The sequence below is a fragment of the Grus americana genome, chromosome 15 (genome assembly GCF_028858705.1).
Source record: "Grus americana isolate bGruAme1 chromosome 15, bGruAme1.mat, whole genome shotgun sequence".
NCBI classification, from domain to species: domain Eukaryota; kingdom Metazoa; phylum Chordata; class Aves; order Gruiformes; family Gruidae; genus Grus; species Grus americana.
Window position 1 is genome coordinate 310,618 of NC_072866.1, and position 19,906 is coordinate 330,523.

General features: G+C 42.5%; 1 protein-coding gene across 6 annotated transcripts in view; it reads right to left on the reverse strand.

Annotated features, from left to right (window-relative positions):
- The window catches only part of CRAMP1 (cramped chromatin regulator homolog 1), a 55,560-nt gene that overhangs the window by 16,949 nt on the left and 18,705 nt on the right, over window positions 1-19,906 (reverse strand). For all 6 annotated transcript variants that reach the window (XM_054842718.1, XM_054842717.1, XM_054842720.1 and 3 more), the window contains exons 6-11: window positions 19,338-19,386; window positions 12,015-12,100; window positions 11,141-11,264; window positions 9,945-10,026; window positions 7,622-8,887; window positions 5,144-5,321 (exon numbers count right to left, since the gene is read on the reverse strand). In XM_054842718.1, coding sequence (XP_054698693.1) covers window positions 5,144-5,321; window positions 7,622-8,887; window positions 9,945-10,026; window positions 11,141-11,264; window positions 12,015-12,100; window positions 19,338-19,386 — 1,785 coding nt within the window. The remainder of the gene's footprint in view (window positions 1-5,143; window positions 5,322-7,621; window positions 8,888-9,944; window positions 10,027-11,140; window positions 11,265-12,014; window positions 12,101-19,337; window positions 19,387-19,906) is intronic.

Consider the following 19,906-nt stretch of genomic DNA (forward strand, 5'->3'; position numbering starts at 1 on the left):
AGAACACCCTTACCAGAGCTGATAAAAGGGATTCAGTTTGTCTACCAAAACAACACAACTTCGGGTGAAGATACCATAGTAGCTTGGGTATCAGTTTGACACGTTGGAATGCCGTTACCCGAGGCCTAGGCTGAGTGCATTACCCTAGGGAGAACGCTGAGAAAATAAACTAATTAACTAAGTCAAATGTTGTACTGAACACACTTTTAGTGCTCCTCTGTTCAAGCCAAACAGCTCAGCTGAAGCCAACTTGGCTATCTTTGGTACTGTAGAAAAGTAGGAATACATATATATTTTTCACTTCCTGACTTTGCACTAAAGACTATGTGCTTCATTATAATATGTTAAACCATAGTGCCTCACAGCCCTACTTGTACTTCAGTGATGTGAACCAAAGACTAACATGGACAATTATATTTGGTTTTAAATCAGCAAAGCTCTAAATAAACAAAACAGGTTTCCATTGCATCAGAAATAAAGTATTGTTATCTTCTTGTGCTTCTGTCTGGTATCCTCAGCAGATGATCCTTACCCTTACTTCAGAGGGGATTTTCAAGGCATTAGGGAAACGTAAACTACAATGTCAATAGAATGAATGTCACAAACTAAGGAAGTTTAATTATAGAATCCCAGACTGGTTTGGGTTGGAAGGGACCTCACAGCCCATCCAGTCCCACCCCCTGCCATGGGCAGGGACACCCTCCACTAGCCCAGGTTGCCCAAAGCCCCATCCCACCTGGCCTTGAACACTGCCAGGGAGCCAGGGGCAGCCACAGCTTCTCTGGGCAACCTGGGCCAGGGCCTCAGCACCCTCACAGGGAAGAATTTCTGCCTCACATCTCATCTCCATCTCCCCTCCTCCAGCTTCAGGCCGTTCCCCTTGTCCTGTCACTCCCTGCCCTTGTCACCAGTCCCTCTCCAGCTTTCCTGTAGCCCCTTCAGGGACTGGAAGGGGCTCTAAGGTCTCCCCGGAGCCTTCTCTTCTCCAGGCTGAACAAGCCCAACTCTCTCAGCCTGTCTCCATAGCAGAGGTGCTCCAGCCCTCGCATCATCTCCGTGGCCTCCTCTGGACTCTCTCCAACAGCTCCAGGTCCTTCTTGTGCTGGGGACCCCCGAGCTGGATGCATGTGGTGGGTTGACCCTGCCTGGGGGCCAGGTGCCCACCAGAGCCGCTCTATCACTCCCCTCATTCACCAGACAGGGGAGAAAAAGTATAACAAAAAGCTTATGGGTCGAGATAAGAACAGGGAGAGATCACTCAGTAGTTATCGTCACGAGCAAAACAGAGTAGAGGAATGAGAAATAAAATCACATCTTAAAACACCTCCCCCCACCCCTCCCATCTTCCCGGGCTCAACTTCACTCCCAGCTTCAACCTCCACCCCCCCTCAGTGGCACAGGGGGACGGGGAATGGGGGTTACGGTCAGTTCATCACACGGTGTTTCTGCCGCTTCTTCATCCTCAGGGGGAGGACTCCTCACATTCTACCCCTGCTCCACATGGAGTCCCTCTCACGGGAGACAGTCCTTCACTAACTGCTCCAGTGTGGGTCTCTTCCATGGGGTGCAGACCTTCACGAGCAGACTGCGCCAGCGTGGGTCCCCCACGGGGTCACAAGTCCTGCCAGCAAACCTGCTCTGACATGGGCTCCTCTCTCCATGGGTCCACAGGTCCTGCCAGGAGCTTGCTCCAGCACGGGCTTCCCACGGGCCACAGGCTCCTTCAGGTGCCTCCACCTGTTCCCATGTGGGGTCCTCCACGGGCTGCAGGTAGAATCTCTACACCCCCTCATCCTTCCTCCATGGGCTGCAGGGGGACAGCCTACTTCACCATGGTCTTCACCACAGGCTGCAGGGGGATCTCTGCTCCAGCACCTGGAGCACCTCCTGCCCCCCCTTCTGCACTGACCTTGGTGTCTGCAGAGCTTCCTACATCTTCTCATTCCTCCCTCTGGCTGCAAAAGCTCTCCCTAACTGTATTTTTCCTTCTTAAATATGTTATCACAGAGGCACTGATTGGCTTGGCCTTGGCCAGCGGCGGGTCCATCTTGGAGCCGGCTGGCATTGGCTCTGTCAGACACAGGGGAAGCTTCTAGCAGCTTCTCACAGAAGCCACCCCTGTAGACCCCCCCCGGTACCAAAACCTTGCCATGCAAACCCAACACAACGCAGTATTGCGGGGGGGGGGGGGGGGGGGGGGGGGTGTGTGTCTCACCAGAGTGGAGTAGAGGGGCAGAATCCCCTCCTTTGACCTGCTGGTCACACTGCTGGGGATGCAGCCCAGGACATGGTTGGCTTTCTGGGCTGCCAGCGCACATTGCTGGGTCTTGTTGAGGTTCTGATCCCCCAATACTCCCAAGTCCTTCTCCTCAGGGCTGCTCTCCATCCATTCTCTGCCCAGCCTGTAGTTGTGCTTGGGATTGCCCCGACCCATGTGCAGGACCTTGCACTTGGCCTTGTTGACCTTCATGCAGTTCACACGTGCCCACCTCTCCAGCCTGTCAAGGTCCCTCTGGACGGCATCCCATCCCTCAGGCATGTCGACCCCACCACACAGCTTGGTGTCGTCAGCAAACTTGCTGAGGGCGCACTCAATCCCACTGTCCATGTTGCCAACAAAGATGTTAAACAGTGCTGGTACCAGTACCAACGCCTGAGGAACTCGTCACTGGTCTGCACTTGGACATCGAGCCATTGACCACAACTCTTTCAGTGCGACCATCCAGCCAATTCCTTATCCACCAAGTGGTCCATCCATCAAATCCATATCTCTCCCATTTAGAGACAACGATGTCATGCAGGACAGTGTCAAATGCTTTACACATGTCCAGGTAGAGGATGTCAGTCATTCTTCCCTTACCCACCAACGCTGTAACCCCCTCGTAGAAGGCCACCAAATTTGTCAGGCATGATTTGCCCTTCGAGAAGCCATGTTGGCTGTCACCTGTCACCTCCTTATTTTCCATGTGCCTAAGCATAGTCTCCAGGAGGATCTGCTCCATGATCTGCTGGCCTGTAGTTCCCCGGATCTTCCTTTTTTCCCTTTTTAAAAATGGGGGTTATGTTTCCCCTTTCCAGCCAGCAGGAACTTCACCAGACTGCCATGACTTCTCTAATGCAATGGATAGTGGCTTAGCAGCTTCATCTGCCAGTTCCCTCAGGACCCATGGATGCACCTCATCAGATCCCACAGACTTCTGCACCTTCAGGTTCCTTAGATAGTCTCAAACCTCATCTTTATGGATTTGACAGATGGACCACTTGGTGGATAAGGAATTGGCTGGATGGTTGCACTCAAAGAGTTGCGGTCAACAGCTATGTCCAAGTGGAGATCAGTGATGAGTGCTGTTCCTCAGAGGTTGGTATTGGGACCAGCGCTGCTTAACATCTTTGTCAGCGACAGAAAGTGGGATTGCACTCCAGCTGGTCACTGACATAGAGGTTACACCCCTCCTTGTCTCCCCTGTTTGTCCTTCCTGAAGAGCCTGTACCCTTCCATCCCAACACTCCAGTCATAGGAGCCATCCCACCACGTCTCTGTGATGCCAATAAGATCAACAGTCCTGCAGGCATGTGCACATCTCCAACTCCTGGTTTGTTCCCCATGCTATGTGCATTTCAGTTGGGTCCTGATGAAGCTGGCTGACTGGCTGGAGCGGCTGGAATGCCTTTGAGGGATTTCACTGGAGTTCCCCTGTTGGCTCCTATCACCTCAGAAGCCCCTGGCTCATCTCCATAAGACTTCAAGTGTGCTGCAGTGTGTCCAGCACATCTCTGAGCAACAGGCTGATGGCCCTCATTAGCACCCCATTGTCCCTCTGACCTTGGCATCTCATCCCTCAGCTTGTCACAGGCAAGCCTGATACCATCTCCTTCCCCCCTCAAGCCTAGCTTAAAGCTCTGTCAATGAGCCCTGCAAGCTCCTGGGCAAAGACCCTCTTCCCCCTCTGAGAAAGGTGAATCCCATCTGACACTAGCAAGACTGGGTCCATCTGTTTCTCCCAATGTCGCTGCCCGCAACTGGTAGGAGAGAGGAAAAGATAACCTGTGCACCAGATTCCCCCAGCAACCATCCCAAGGCCCTGAAGTCTCTTTTGATCGCTCTTGGACTATGCATTGTGGCTTCATCCCCACCCACGTGGAAGAGCAGTAGTGGGTAACAGTCCGAGGGCTGTACCAGGCTGGGGAGTTTCCCAGTCATGTCCTTAACCAGGGCCCCGGGCCCACAGCAGACTTCCCTAAGAGGAGGGTCTGTCCGGCATATCAGACCCTCTGTTCCCCTCAGAAGGGAGTTGCCTACAATTTGAATTCTACTTCCAAGCCTGATTTAAAGAGGTATGCCCTTCAAGCCTATTAAACTATTGGCTTTTTACTAGATATTTAAGTGTAAGACTTGCTTATCTGCAAGTAAGCGTAATGAAGCTTTAGACAAAGATGAAATTGCTACAATGCCTTTTTAAAATGAAAACCACCCAGAGTGCCAAGTATATTTTACAGCATCAGTTAAATTGCTCATGGTCCATTGCTTCTTAAGAAGCACAGGTGTGAAAAGGACAGCATAAGAATCACAACTATTCCCAGTAACCCTGACACCTTCTCAGATTTTTCTAAACTCATAAAATATTTGCTGACGAATGCAACTGGATTGAAGAATCAAACTGAAATTCTTGGTCTGCATGGCTAGGACTTACGAGTTATAGCAACTGTACCTTCTATTAAAAGAAAAGATAATTCATAATCATTGCGTATTTTATAGTAGCAGAACATTTTCAGTAATTATTTTATCAACAAACTTTGTACCATATATTTACATTCTTGCTCTGTAAGCCTTCACTCTCTTGAAATCCCATACCCTGTATCAGTCAGCTCCTAACAAATGCCAGCATCTTCTGCAAGCGTGACTCATGAGAGTTCTTCTGGACTGTAAACTGTATTACTGATGTGCATTGTTTTTCAAGATTCCCAGAAGTACTGAATCTAGGACAAACCTAAAGCAAATTAAGAGCATACCAATGTTCTGAACCAGTTAAGTTCATAAGAGTAAGGACACTCATTCTCCACTGTTACATTACTGGGATGTACTCATCACAGTATGAGGTACCAATGGTCTGATCTCTTGAAATGGATTTTTATGAATACTCACCTGAGGAGCTGGAAGCAGCACCAGGAGAAAAAGTCTTGTTGTTGCGAAGGGCAGATTGATTTCGTGCACAGCCCGGACTCCTGGTGCTGATGGCAATCACCTTTCCTGGAGGAGTCAGTGACTGCTCCTCTTGAGCAGGCTTTATGGGTGATGTGGCAACTGAGCTCATCTCAGGCATCTAAAAATGCATGCACATTAAATGAATATTGTGTATTGTTACAACAAATATATTGTTAACCTCATTCTACTTCAGAAGCGGGCAGCTGAAATTCCCTTCCTGTGCATTTAGCAGTGTTAAACGTCATTGGTTCAACATCATTAATTTATGTTACAATCGGGTTAACGCTCAACAAGCTTCACACAGTATGGATAAAAGCAGGGACAACGCGCGCGCACACACACACCCCCCAATTTGTCACAGTAATGAAAGAGATGTTGTTTTTAATTCAGTGGAAAACTAATGTTCATGAACTCTTAACCATCCAGAGGGCTCCTCTGGTTGGAAGTATACCTGGACAAGTAATCAATCAATCTAATCGAGTAGAGACAAACAGTTCTGATTTTTTTTCCCACATCCCTTCTCCTATTTCATACTGTAACACAGCAATAACCAGAGGCACATGGCAAGGTGCTTTACTAACTCTCCAGGCCTATCTAGTTATTTCATTAAATTGTTCAGATGCTTTTCCAGAAAATGCTCCCTTTTGAAGGGATTTGTGTGCAACCAAAGGCATAAAATTAGCACCCACACTTGACTGCAACGCAATTCCCTAACAGTTTCTTTTATGCTGGTAATCTTCATTTAAAGGAACCAAGCACAGCACAGCTGGCCATTTTGGCTTCGTTACATATTATCTTGAGAAAATAGCAGGGATCTAGACAATCAAACCTTCCTCTGTTAAAGTACCCTGTGGCAAAAATACTGTGGTTCCTGTCCTTGTTTGATGAAATGCAGAGGATTTAAGAGACAAAACTTTCAAAAAGTCTACAGTACTTTCAATTAGGCAGTAAGTATCAGCCTCGCCTCTTGAATATGTATCAGTCCCACAACATTCATTGCCACAAGACAACTCTTTCTGAAACACAGTGAGTATAACATGGTATTTGACAAATAAAAGGTTACGTTACTTCTTTTTATTGGGATGTACAATATGGAACATATCTGAAAGAGCTCCATTATTTTGCAGGAGCACTACACTACTTTGATTAAGACACTAAGAGTGCTAAAGTGACAGGAAGAAACTTGCAAATAGTAACTGCTGGGTTTTTTCCCCTCGCTTCTATCCCTTTCCCCCCAAGTCTAAGGAGATGTCCTTCCTTCTAGTTTGTGATTGTTTAATCATGTCATCCCTGGCTGTTACACGTGTCACAAGAAGTAGAAGTAGATGCTGAAAGAGGAGACATTGTCACAGATCTGCAAGATGTCAGGCCAGTCTTTATACTTTAAACAAAGTCTATATCTGGAGCTGGATCTGAGCAAAGATGGTTTTAAATTTATAAAATCCTACATTCTATGTCTACAAAATCAGGATCAAAAGGAGTTTCAGGGTGGGGTTAAGTCTGCACCAACAAAGAAAGATCAAAGAACTTTGTGTGTTTGGGAACAGTGATACATTTGCATCTTATGCTGAAATACGATGCAAATGGTATCTTTAACTCATTGTATCTCCATCACAATAATTCAGTCAAATCTATTGAATTCAGTGTCTTTTTGGTCTTTAAAAATATGTTTTACTAAGTTTCAATCAGTTGCACTAGGTCGGAATGGCTGCCCAGGTAGCATAGGGGCAGATCTTAAACTTTGGTTTACAATGAACAAGAAGGAAAACAAGTTCCTTCCCAGCTGTCTGCCTAAAGAAGATGGTATTTTTCTGGATCTGTTAAACAACTATCCTAGAGTCTGGGAACTTTTAAAAAAAATCACTGTGGCAGGCACTGTTATATTGGCTATGCTATCCCAAAGAAATAAATTATTTTCACACTTACACTTAGTGTAACTTGAACTACATAAACATTGGAAATTAAGGGTTGCAGTTTTCACGTGGAATACTGATCTCATCCAGGCTCCCTTTGTCATCTAGACTCCATTTCCTAAAAAAGGTTAGACCAGATGATCTTCCGAGGTCCCTTTCAACCCGGACTGATCTATGGTTCTACGAACCTGAGAGAACAGAAGGCACCTACCTAAACTAACCTCATGACTGATCTTTTCAGTAGTCACATAAAACGTTCACTGTAATACCATTGAGACTCACAGCAAACCAGAAAGTAAAAGGCAGTGTAAAAAGCAAATGCAGCACATTGAGGGAAAGTCCACTCTGTAGCAAGCTGGGTTGTGTTGTTTTGGTATTTTTAACATGGGAATCTCCAAGATCTTGACAAGGCTGGTCACTGATTTACTATGAAAACAGGACTGGGCAATTATTCCCCAGATCAAATAAGAGTTTAGCATCTGGAGCATGAACAAGAGCTACTTACTGGTTTGGGATTGACTTCAGTAGAGATGAGTTTTAAAAGGCAGTTTAGGAGTCTCTGCTTGTGAAAGGTGGTACATGCAGAAACAGCACTCGACTCGGGCGTTTGCTCCCTAGCATCCTGGGTTTCTGGCTCCAACACAGCCAACCAGTCATATTCCAGCTGCAACTTGTTCGGTTTGCCCATCATGAGGTAGACTTCAGCCAGCGTAAGGCTCTCAGAAGTTCGTAGACTCCATCCTTCTTCTCTAACCTGTTGAGAGAGCCGGCTTGGGTCATCCTTGAGAGACTTTGTACTAGATTGTCCCTGAGGTGGAGGTGGAAATGAGGAGCCCAGCTTCTCTTGAGAATCCTCCATTACTGCATCTGTTATATCCTTGGTACAAGCATCAATCTGCTGGCCCTGGCTGTGGCTCGCCTGAGTTTCATATCTGGATGGGCCACTGCCGGGTGAAGCCACACCACCTCTCGGTAGCTGTGAATAGGAGTCAGATGTCTCTGTGCTCCTCCCACTTGGAAAAGCCACTGGAGAAGTATCACCAGCTGCTGGAGCAGAGTCTTTCCCATGCAGTTTGTCTGTGCAAGAACATTTCTCTGGGACGATCAGGTCCTGACAGGACTTCATGTACCGTGGGAATGGATCGAGCAGAGAGAGCTCCTCCACATCAGGGATCTTACTGCAAGCACAAGCTGTGCTGCATGACGGTAGCACAGTTGCTTGGTCACTAGCCAGGGTCTCCCTGCCATCCACACAGAAGGCCACTGAGCTCAGCTTTTCATGGTTCCCTCCTGGATCTTGAAGTCCAGAAGGTGTTTTTTGGAGAGAATTAGTGATGCCAAGATTTGAGGCTGTTCCTTCCACCAGGCCAGTCTCTGGGGTGCCATCTTCAGTGCCTGCAGAAACTTCAGCTGTGGGCTGAGAGGTTCTGTTTGACTCTGTAGTGCTCTCTGCCCTGCCAACACCCTTACCTTCTGTTCCCCGTGTGTATTTTAGCTGTCCCCTAGCAGTCCCCTGACCACTCTGTATGCCTAGGATTTGTGCAGGGGGTAGTAAATGAGAGTCTTTTGTGTTCTGTTTGCATTTGCCAGTTTCCTGCCAATGCACTGTGCAGAAAGCCTTGGAGTGGACCACTCTGGCTACCCCAGGCAGCGGAGTGAGCGTACAATTCTCTCCTGGAAAGAGATGGAGCATCACTTTCTCCTCTGAGAAGCTGCCTCTTGTTTCTGAGTCTCTGGAGTCTTGAAGCTGCCGTTCTTCTAGTGTTTTACGCTAAAAGAGATGTGTCAAAGAATACAACAATCATCTGTTCCTTCCAAACAAGCACCTGGTAGCCTATTTTGCAAGTTAAAAAAAAAAAAAAAAGAAAAAAAAGGGGGGGTGCTGATCAAGGACATGTTCTTTATTTGTAATAGATATGAAGACTATGATCAGAAATTAAGTCTAAGTCATTTTCTGGTGATAAGGACTACACTGAAGACCTACTACAAGCACAAACTACATCTCTGTTCCAGACAAAATTCCTTATATCTGCTTCACACACCACTGTAATTGCAAAAAAATCCACCCACCCAACCCCAACAAAACCAAGCAAAAAACCCCAACGTCCCTGCATATCAAAGCGGACTCCCCTTTCTGTGCAGTCACCTCCATTTTACATCTTTTGACATCCTTCTAAGTTTCAAGTGCTATGCTGCTACTTCTTCCAGGCTCACAAATTAAAAAGAAAAGCCTGAATTAAAGGACTAAGAACAGGATACAGCATACCAGTCAACAGGAGAACAGAATGGCTCACAAATCCTTCTACTCCGTGGATCAAAGTTCAGAGGTAGGGATATCTCTAACATTGTATGGCTCCGACAACAGATAGATACATAACACGCAGCAGCAGCTACCTAGACAAGCTTAAGCCTTCACTTGGTGAAACTGCATAAAGCAAGTGGAAAGATCTGTCCTTAGTCTCTTTGCTGAAAGCGGAAACAAAATTGTCAGTTATTATCCAGGCTTCTACGGTGGGCACCCATCTATAATGAAACAAACTAAGCTCACTGTTTAAGGAAATTAAATAAAGGCAGGGAGCTTCATTTATCACTAACTAGCTTTTCAGGGGATCATAGTAGAGAAGAGTTGAGGTAAAAGTAGAATATTATGGGATTTCCCACAAAAGACTCCATTAGTGATGCTGAGATACTGACCTCTACCTTTACTAAGCATGGGTTGGTTAATTTATGAGGTAGAATCACATTTCCAATGCAAAAATGAACTTAGAATAGAAGGGAATTGCTCCCAGGACACAGCATACAGAACAGACTAAGCAGAAAAAGGATACAATACGCACTTCATGGAGAGCCCACTTCTGCTTCAGGAACTCAATGAGGCTGGAGACCTTCCGATGTAACTCCACAATCATCCTGTATGCAAGATAAACAAAGCAAGGGAATAGAGAAAAAATGTCACTGGAAGTTCAAATCACAGCCTCAATGCTAGAATGAGAATTAAGGGAAGAAACTGGCATTCAGTAATACAAGCACAGAGAACACACCTACCACTCCCAAGCTCTAGGGAAAAAACCCCAAGAAAAAATAAAACCATATGTTATCCCAGAACTTTAAAATCTAAGCAACTCACAATTGAGATCTAAAAGCCTATCAGATAAATCTTACTGCCATGATTCAAGATACTAGATTCTCCAGATGATAGGAAAAGATGGCATGATTTAGCTAAATTGCAAAAGTGAAGGCAAAAACCAAAGCAACCACAAATAGCATAGAAAAAAAGAGAAACAGGGGCACAATCACTTTTTGCTCTCAAAGCATTTTACAAAATAAATACAACGCTAAAAATCTTCATTCTCCTCCCTGCGTGATCTTTGATCATTATACTGAAGTACTCTATTTGAAAGAGCAATCAACATCACGGAGGCCTCGTGTTTTCTGCCCTGAGTTTTGGACTAGATGCTAGTACTTACTAGGACGAACAGCCATTGATGACACTGAAACAACAGCACCAACTACGTTTTGCAGGGAGGAGATTAAGCTACAAATACCTTCCTTTCTGCTAGTAACACCATGTTGCAATTGTCATGTTCAGAATCTTGGTGCAGGCGCTTCTGACCATTGTTTTACCTCCCTCCCCTGTACCTCTGTCTCATGGTACATTCAATACATATTTTAGTAGAATTAGCACTGCATATCTGTGTTTTACCTGCACTCTGCTCAGACAACTGTGTTTAAGTGGCACAAAGTATAGTCATCTATACTACTACTCTAGTAGTTCCTATCATTACTTAAATTAAAAAAATATAAAGAACACTGGTAATCTAATTTTCAAGTCTGATATGTCATGTTTACAACAATCATGCACTCTGGTTAGACAAAGCCTTCAGAGTAAGTACATTTAGGCAAACTGCATTATCAAAGATGAACTACCCAGCTGGCAAAGAGAACCCTGGAGAGGGAGGAAGATGCTAGAATGCTGCTCACTTATTTCCCTATTCTATTCTGAGCACCACAATCAGTTCATTACCTAAGCCGTGGATTCTGGGCAAGACTCTGCACTCGAGCCCATGCGTGATTATTTCGTGGCTGCAACTCCACGGGGACCTTGAGAGGAAGACGTACTGGCTTCTGGTCCTCTTCATCACTAACGCCTGAAGGGAGATGAAGCACAAAGGGCATGGGTCAAAGCAAGAACAACTCCGTCAGAACACTGTATGCTCAGTTACATGAAAAAAAAGCATCAGACATCAGCATCACCTACAGACAACTTAGGCAGCTCAGCTTCACCAGTGGAGCCTGCTTCCTTAGATTACCTCCTGTTCCAATATGCTTATTATTTTTCTTTGGACACTGCAGTGGTACTGGAGCTTCCAGTTGAGCAAGCAGTGTCAAAATCAGGTGACTGGAAACTTTGGAGAAGTACAGTATTTCAGACCTTTAAACTGCATTGATCCTACTTGGGGGCGGGGGGGGAAGGAAGAGGAAGGAAAAAAACCCACAGAAGTCACACATAGCTCAACTTGAGAGGGTAAAAACCATATACAATGTTCAATGCTAAACAACATACTACTGCTTATTCACTGGCACAAGGGACTAAACTTCACAGAGTGAAAGTACAACTAGTAAAGCAGTAGTGATCCTGTCTGGTGTAGCTATTTCCTTTTCAATTTAGGTAGTGACATACACCAAGACTTAGAGAGCTGGGTGGGTCCTAAAGTTATTGGGATTATACAAGCAAACAGGATAAGTAGGACAACAGGGACATATCTGTGCCTTACACAAATGTGAAATAGCACAAAAATCCCCTGCCAGTGATGTACACATCAAACCAGGCCTACTCTCTCTCATATTCTTCCGACCATCTGTTAGAACCCTTTCACGTTCCAGCGTCTCTTACTTACCATCTGGATCACAGAGTTTCTTCAAAGCCCTGCACATCGGAGCTTTGATACGAAGGTTTCTGCCTTTGTAACGAACAGTCGTAGCCCTGAATACATTGGAAGAGAATTTACAGGCACCATTAACAGAAGTTTGTGAATACATACATGTTAGGGACAGTGTCTAATGCAATCATGGCCATAGGAATGAACAAAGAAATGTAAGGGTCTGCAGTGTAGATTCACAAGAGCAATCTTTTCTATCACCTTACTTTCATTATAGAAATGCTACTCTTGTGACCCCCCTCTTCCAGACTTTCATGAAACACTGCCTACTTAGGGAGGGATTGCTACTTTATAAAGCGGACCAGAATTATGTTACTTCAGTTGAAGAGTACCCTCAGAGACAGCTTCTTCGTAAAAGACAAGTGGTTTTGCTTTAGTTTCCTCTTTATACTCCTAACTCTTAATTATGGGAAGAAAAAGTCTAAAAGTTTTTGAAGAGTCTTCCATTCTGGAGTATCAATACCACATCTGTTGTAGAAATGAGGTCTAACAGCTTGTGCAAGAATCTGAGCAATGTACCTTTTACAGTATGATTTCACCAGCTTTTAGCTTCAATACCACATTAACGGCTATAAAGATCCTTAAAAGCAAGAGGACGTTTTTGTTTTCACACAGTGGAACTATTTGATTTCTTCACTCCATCAGCCCTCTTTTCTTTCTAGAGGCTTAAAAGGCAGGCATTGAGACCAAAGTTACTGATGGCAGTAGTTACTACCTGTTACTTCAAGCAATAAGGATCAACTAGCATAGAAGCAGCAGGATTGAACAAAGTCCTTGGAAGTAAAATGAAAGAAATTATGGACAACATTCCTACAGCAGGACTTTTTTTTTTCCTATGCTGTAAGGAAGACAACATCAGGCAGAAAGAGCACTTTCCTACACTGCTAAGAGGGAAACTTGCAAGAGTGCAGCAGAAGTGAAGCCAGACCTGAGATGATGGGCTTGATGAGGTGAGCAGCTTAAAAGTTTCAGTTACTAAGCTGTGAACTTCTACAGATTCAGAATATCCCCAGACTGGAAGGGTAGATTTCCTCAATCTGCACTGAGCTACCAGAAGCTAGAGGGAGCATGTTAGTTTAGCCCTCATGCCTAACAAGCTCTGACACAGAAGTAGTGATGGCTTACTAATGAAAAGAGAAGGCTCTCAAGTGCTGAGGAGAAACTAGCAATAGTACTACTTAAGAAAAAAATAAAGACGACCCAAGAGCTACTTGCCTGGTTTTAAATGGTGGTTCCTATTTCCACATCTGCTATAGCTGTGTAACAGAAGCATTGTTGTTACCTTTCCTCTTTCAACTTAACCCTAACTTGAATTGTTGGAAACTCTAATTGTTTGCAGACAATGGGTGCCACCAAGTACAATGGTCAATCTCTGCCCATGGAAAGACTCTTAGAGAAGGACATAGTAACACATGTGGAGGTAACAGTGAAAGGTAAAACTTCCTCCTGGTCATTGCAATGGACACCCTGGCCCTAACGCATGAGGCTCAATATCGTCTTATATTAAGATGCAGATATGATTTTATCAGAAAATCAGCATTTTTTAGAAAACAAATCTCCTGATAATAAGTTTAATCATATGCAGCTAGCACCATGGTTTGGTTGTTTGGTTTGTTTGTTTTTTTTTTAAATGTGTAAATAAACCAAGTCTCAATACAAGTCAGGACAATATCAGTATGAATCAGCCCAAACTCACTTATGTCGAGTTAACGGGGACTGCAATGTATAAAAACAGGAAACTCGACTACAAATTCTGCTGCTCTCATATTCAGCTGATTAATGTTTGGACAACTTCTCACTTAGGTCTGAATCTTTAGGTGGAGAATCACCACTTTTCTTCACAAGCCCAAACTTTGGTCTCAGCCAACAGTCAGAAGCAGCAGCCTAGTATAAAAATGCCTGGTACAAATCCTGAAATATTTGGCAGAATCTAGAGAATTTGCAATTAATTAAAACTCTAGATACATACTACATTTCTTTGCTTATTATTATTTCCTCCAAGAACAGAAACTGAAAAAACAACTGAGGACTAAAAGTCTTCAACTTTTATTGTAGCTCCTAAAAATCACTGTTCCTGTTACATAATTTTACGCTGAAGTAACACATCCTCATGATTCACAACAAATACCTTCTGCCTTTATCTCCAGTGATTCAACAAAAGGTATATTTACTCTATTACTGCTAATGCCATTCATCACAGCAAGTAATTTTATAAAGCTCATGTTGAGATGATAGGATGCACGAATGCACTCAACTGCTAGAAAACGCAGACTCTGGGAATGTCATAGAATGGTTGTACAGAAAACAATGCTGCTGCATGAAAATGCCAAAATTATTGCCTTCCTTGTTCTTGCAATGAGTTAATTACACCATTACAGCAATCAGAACTGCTGTAATTATTTCCTTGCTTAGTGAAGACATGCCTAGATGTTCCCTCCTGTTATAGTGGGAAACACAGTTTCATAGTAGCCTCATACGAAATCCACTAAAGCCAGTGAAAACAAATCCATTAATTTAATGCACCTTGAAACAGGTTGCTAAATTGCAAACTTACACTACTTTAGGACAGCAAATTCTTTCGACTACTTCTGCGAGCTGAGACTCTCCTCCTGCATGTTGACTTTAGTTAATGCAACTCCTTTTTATCAAATGGGCCCTTAAAGTAGCTGCATGCAATAAGAAATAGCATTATTTTTATTATTATCGTAACTTTGACAGTGTAAGGGTGTGAGATGGGGCTTGTGGGGAGAAACATTATTTCTTCTTAGATTAACTGATATGACTATATAAACCAGACAAGCTTCACAGAAATTGTTCTGTCACACAACTTGAAGGCAACTGAAAGAAGGGCTTGAATGCCCCAAAGGCTATTTGATCCACATAGAAAATCTCGGCTAATTTGATCAAGAAAAAGAAGGAAGAAGAAAAGCAGTGCTGTTCATTTTTTGTATTGTCTATTTCTCTTGAAGAGCCTAACCAGTTGGTCATAACACATTTATTATTGAGTCAGGCTTCCTGGCAGTTGTTCCTGATCAATTTGTCTACCACCTGCTCAGCTGCACCTTGGGTTACAGATACCCACTATCTGTTACCACCACAGAGCAGCTCACAAATGAACAACGCATCAGCATCATGAGCTCCTGGCTGCATTTGTATCTGTGCTTAAAAGGCAGGGGGGGGGGGGGAAACCACCCACCAAAACCTAGGATAAAAGCCAGAAAAGAAGTGTGAAAAACGTAAGTATACTATGGAAAAGATATTAAAAAAAATCTAGGAAAAAAATCATATTGGAGGAAAGAAAACAAATGCAAAACTGCTGAAAGCCCTAAAAGAGGAGCAGGAACTACCGTATTCCCCGAGTACTGAGTGAGAACGGCGCAGTTTAGGAGTTAGCAAGTACACTGTTTAGTGCATGAAGGAACACAGAACACATAGAAATCTGACAAAACAATATTAAAAACTTCACATGGAAGTTTTCACCCTGGCACTACAGCACTCTTCCACAACTACAGCAATCAATACTTATCTGCATTGTTCCCTAAAATACATCTTAGAAGTAACATCCCAGCTCTCTAGATTTGTGTGTTCTGCTTAGAGAGTCAGGAATAATTCCCCTAATTCCCTTTTTCATAAAGTATGATGGGCTTCAAGCAACCTAGGGAGAGTCTGATAGTAAGTTATTCTTTAAACTAATATAAAATTAGATATATTTAGAGACTGTAGTTCCCTAATTGAAATCCATGGCTGGGAGGCTGGAATAGTTCTTCTAATTTCAAAGAAAAGCACAGTAAAAAGGAGACAGCCTGCAACAGAACTACTCTTAGCTTAAAAATACTTATTTCCTTCTCCTCTCTTACCTAGATCCTGGATGTTTCCAAATGCAGAACAGTAAACCTTAAAAAAAGTTATTCTACTGAATATGCATTAAGAACTACTAGTATAACTTCACACCAAGAACATATTCTGCCTACTTAAAAAGATCATTGTTGTATAGGGGTTTTTTTAAGGATGAATTGCTATTTTATTATCAAGATTATTAGGGAGTTCCAAATTCCCCCTTGGCATGCCAAACAGCTTTCACAAGGAAATCGAAGGCAATGAAGGATCACTCCACACAAAGCACACCCAGGAACTCAACCAGACAGATCAATCAATACCTGCTAAAAGTTTGTCTTTAACAGTCTTTCTTACTCTTGATATTAAGAGCCTCTCAGTTTGAGGGGCAAAACCACATATGCTAACAGACGCTGAGTAGTACTGTTCTTTAACAGTTGCATATTTATGGTATTTCTTTAATTATGTGTTGGTTGTGGTTTGGTTTTTTTAACTCATCCACAAATCCTACAGATGTACAAATATCCAGAAAATATTTCTATTTCCTCAAATGTAGGTTTTTTATTAAATGTAAAGATTGTTGCAAAACCTGAGTTAAATACAAATGTTTCACCCCTAAAAGTGAAACAAACCAAAACCCCTTTGGTTTAAGTTTATTTAAATGGGTTTCTGAGCAGTTCTGATATACTGCCATAACTTTTTCTTTCTTGTTATATATCCTAACCAGACAACCCAGCGACACACCGTTGCTGTAATAAAAAACTAGCAACAAAGGACTGGGCAGAAAGTGATTCAGGTTCCCTCTAATTTCTAAGGGAGCTTTGTTTCATAGTTGTCCTGCTTAGTGATTCTGAAAACTCCTTTAAGCAGCTCGTGTGGGCCAGTGTTGACATGAGTATGCTAAATTACTCAGACCAGTTATAAAAGCTCACAGAACAATTCTTATCTTCCCCTTGCGTTTGTAAGTAACTAAACTTTGATCTACTTTCCAAAAGATCCCCAATTTGCCCAACTCCAACTGTATCAAAGGCTAAGGGCTATCTGAAGAATTTCAGTACAGAGATGTATAGCAATGAATGGCCTTAACTTCAATGACCGAACAGGGACATTTCACACACAGATTTTGCCATTACTTGAAACAGTCAGTTGATTACGTTTTCAGGCACTATTTATTATCTGTGACCTGGGTTATAAGCTCAGCTAGGAAGATTTTAAATATGGTTTTCTTATGAGCACCTCACAGTCATTTGTTTTTCCATACACCATGTAATTATTACAGAAAAGATGATGTGTAACATAAGGAAAATAAATATTGGATTAGAATGTATAACTCCAGGGTCTACAGTCATCCTGCAAATAAATTACCACAATCTTAGCCTCTCTTGACCTTTCTTACCAATTAAATGAGGTTAATGTTTACCCACTTCAGGAGATTATCAGAATAACACATGTCCACATTCCCCATTTTTCATCACTTTGGATTTGCTTTCACTCAAGCCTTTCAACACAGTGACAAGCCTTACAAAGCACATCACACTCAAAGGAGGAGTATCACACTTGAAAGAAACATGTTCGGAACTGAGAAAAAGAACTGCTTACAAATAGAGAGGGGAATCATAGAATCGTAACATCACTGAGCAAGATGCAAAGTTTCACCTAATGGGACATATGGAATGTGTTTGCTTGTGTGAGATATGAGGCTGCCCTGCATGTGCAGGGGATTAATTCAGACGCTGCAGACATCCAGGTGGTAATGAAGACAAAAACGTGAACATTGTTTCCCTGCATAGTTTGCTCCCCTTCAATTGACAAGGTTTACCTGCCAAATGGGGTAAGAGATGCAAGAGAAAAAGGGAAGCAAAGATGTGTCTTCCATCCAGTAGACAAAAAGCCTACACAAGAGCAACTATTTCTGAACTGCCCAAGAATGTTAATATTATGTACACTCTAGTTTTTGGTTAGAAGATTAGCATTAATATTTTCAAATGCAAAGATTCAAAATGGTTTGATACAAGACTGGCTTTTATGGAATAAACACTTAGACTGTATAAAAATCATTAGCCCTCATTAACAATTAATTAGAAGAACTAATCATGCAAAGTGCTAGACTGATGCTACAGCTTGCTAAAAGTCATCAGTCTCATTTATTATGGTTTAGTCTATTTGGATGACACAGTATTAGAAAGGCTCTCCAGTCCAACACAGAGACCAAAATGACTGCCTATAGCCTGAACTCTAGAGATATTCAGGACACTAGGGGAGTAAAAGGCTCATCCCAGGCCCATTGTAACCGATAACTTCAATTTAAAGTAGTAACTTGCTTTAAGAATCATTTTGTTATATGAAAAACTTACTAAGATTTTCTTAACTGTACAAAACGCAAACCAAATGGCAATTTCTCTTCTATTTCAAACTTCACAGTTAAAAGAACGAACAAGTGATTTCATAAATAATCACATTCAAGACCTACAACACAACAGCACACTGTGCAAAGTGCATCTCCCAGGAGATGAAAGTTAATAAACTGTAAGAAACTCATTTGGAAACTCAGTTTAGGAACAATAGAAAGGTGCAACAACAAATACTCATTTTATGTAAGATAAAGTCAAAAAGTCAGCAGCTGCTGAGTGAGCAAACTCCTCCTTCTGTTCACAGTAAAGTTTACTTCATCAATAATTTGTCTGCTACAATGACGCACCCTAAAAGCATGAATGCCAAAAGTAAAAAGGGATCTGTAACAGACAGAAAATACTACTATTTTGAAATCACTTTTAAAGACAGGATTAGGACAAACCAATACCTGCTACAACTCGAAACAAAGTTTCATAAACACACTCCTTAATATCCTTTGAAAGAGATTTCACTATAGAATACACAAATTCTAAAAGCAGAACTACTTCAGAAAATTTTACTTACAAATGTATCAGGTATTCCCTCATTTCTAGTAATACAACTTCGAAGCCCTTCTGTATTCTAAAAGTTCATTGCCAAGACAGAACCCCCAAATCCCATAACTCTTTCTTGAAGTGAAAGAGAATACTCGTTCTTAAAGTCAGGGAGGTGCAGAAGTGGCTGGACGACTGAGGTGTACTGGAAGTGTCATTTCAGGTCTGAAAGTCAGGACTCGTGAGCACTGCTGGCAGAACTGTTTGGAGATGAACTATATTCCCTATAGGGAATCAACACAGTTATAATGCCATAACTTCTCAAAAGAATTCTCATTTCATTACATTCTTAAACTTCACTCATCGTTTCTCACTAATAACAATTAATGGTTTCATGGAAAAGGGGAAAAAACAACCCATACAAACCAAACTAAGAATGGAAAATGTCAAACTGCAGCTCTAAAAAACTACAAAATACCCCCTACACTCTGGATGACCAACTCAACAATCAAGCTGCTGAACAACCCAGTTTTAGGAGTTTCAGTAATAAGTTCTTACTTACCCGGCCTGAATGAGCTCATTGAGTTTAGCCGCATTCTTGTCATCCATACCTTTACAAGAAATAGGACAACACAGTGAATTAGAATTTAGAGTGATACAGTCATGACCTTTTTTTGTGTCCTGTTTGTTTTTCACAGGTATTACATTTTATTCTCACATAGGATTAACACGCACAAATGTGCTAGAACATATCCTTGCTCAAAAGTTTCTATTTTCGTAACGTACAAGCTTTACTTGATTCTTGCCATGAAAATTACATTTTACCCGTGGATTAAATGGCCCTAGTTTAGGTGCTACAGTCATCTTGGGTTGCTGGGAGTTAATCTGACACTGTGGCATTAAAAATAAAAGCTTCCTCATCTTCTTGCTCAGTCTCTGTTGCTAAGGCAGCACAACATAACCAAAGAGCATCAAGCCCTCACAACGCTGAATGCAATAAAAAAAAGTAAATAAAAATACTAAAATGCACGTGTAGCCCACACTGTTCTTCTATGCATTATACAGCACATTTTTAAATGGACATTATGGTAACTTGATTTATATTCTCTATGATAGTTAGGCCCAAATCTA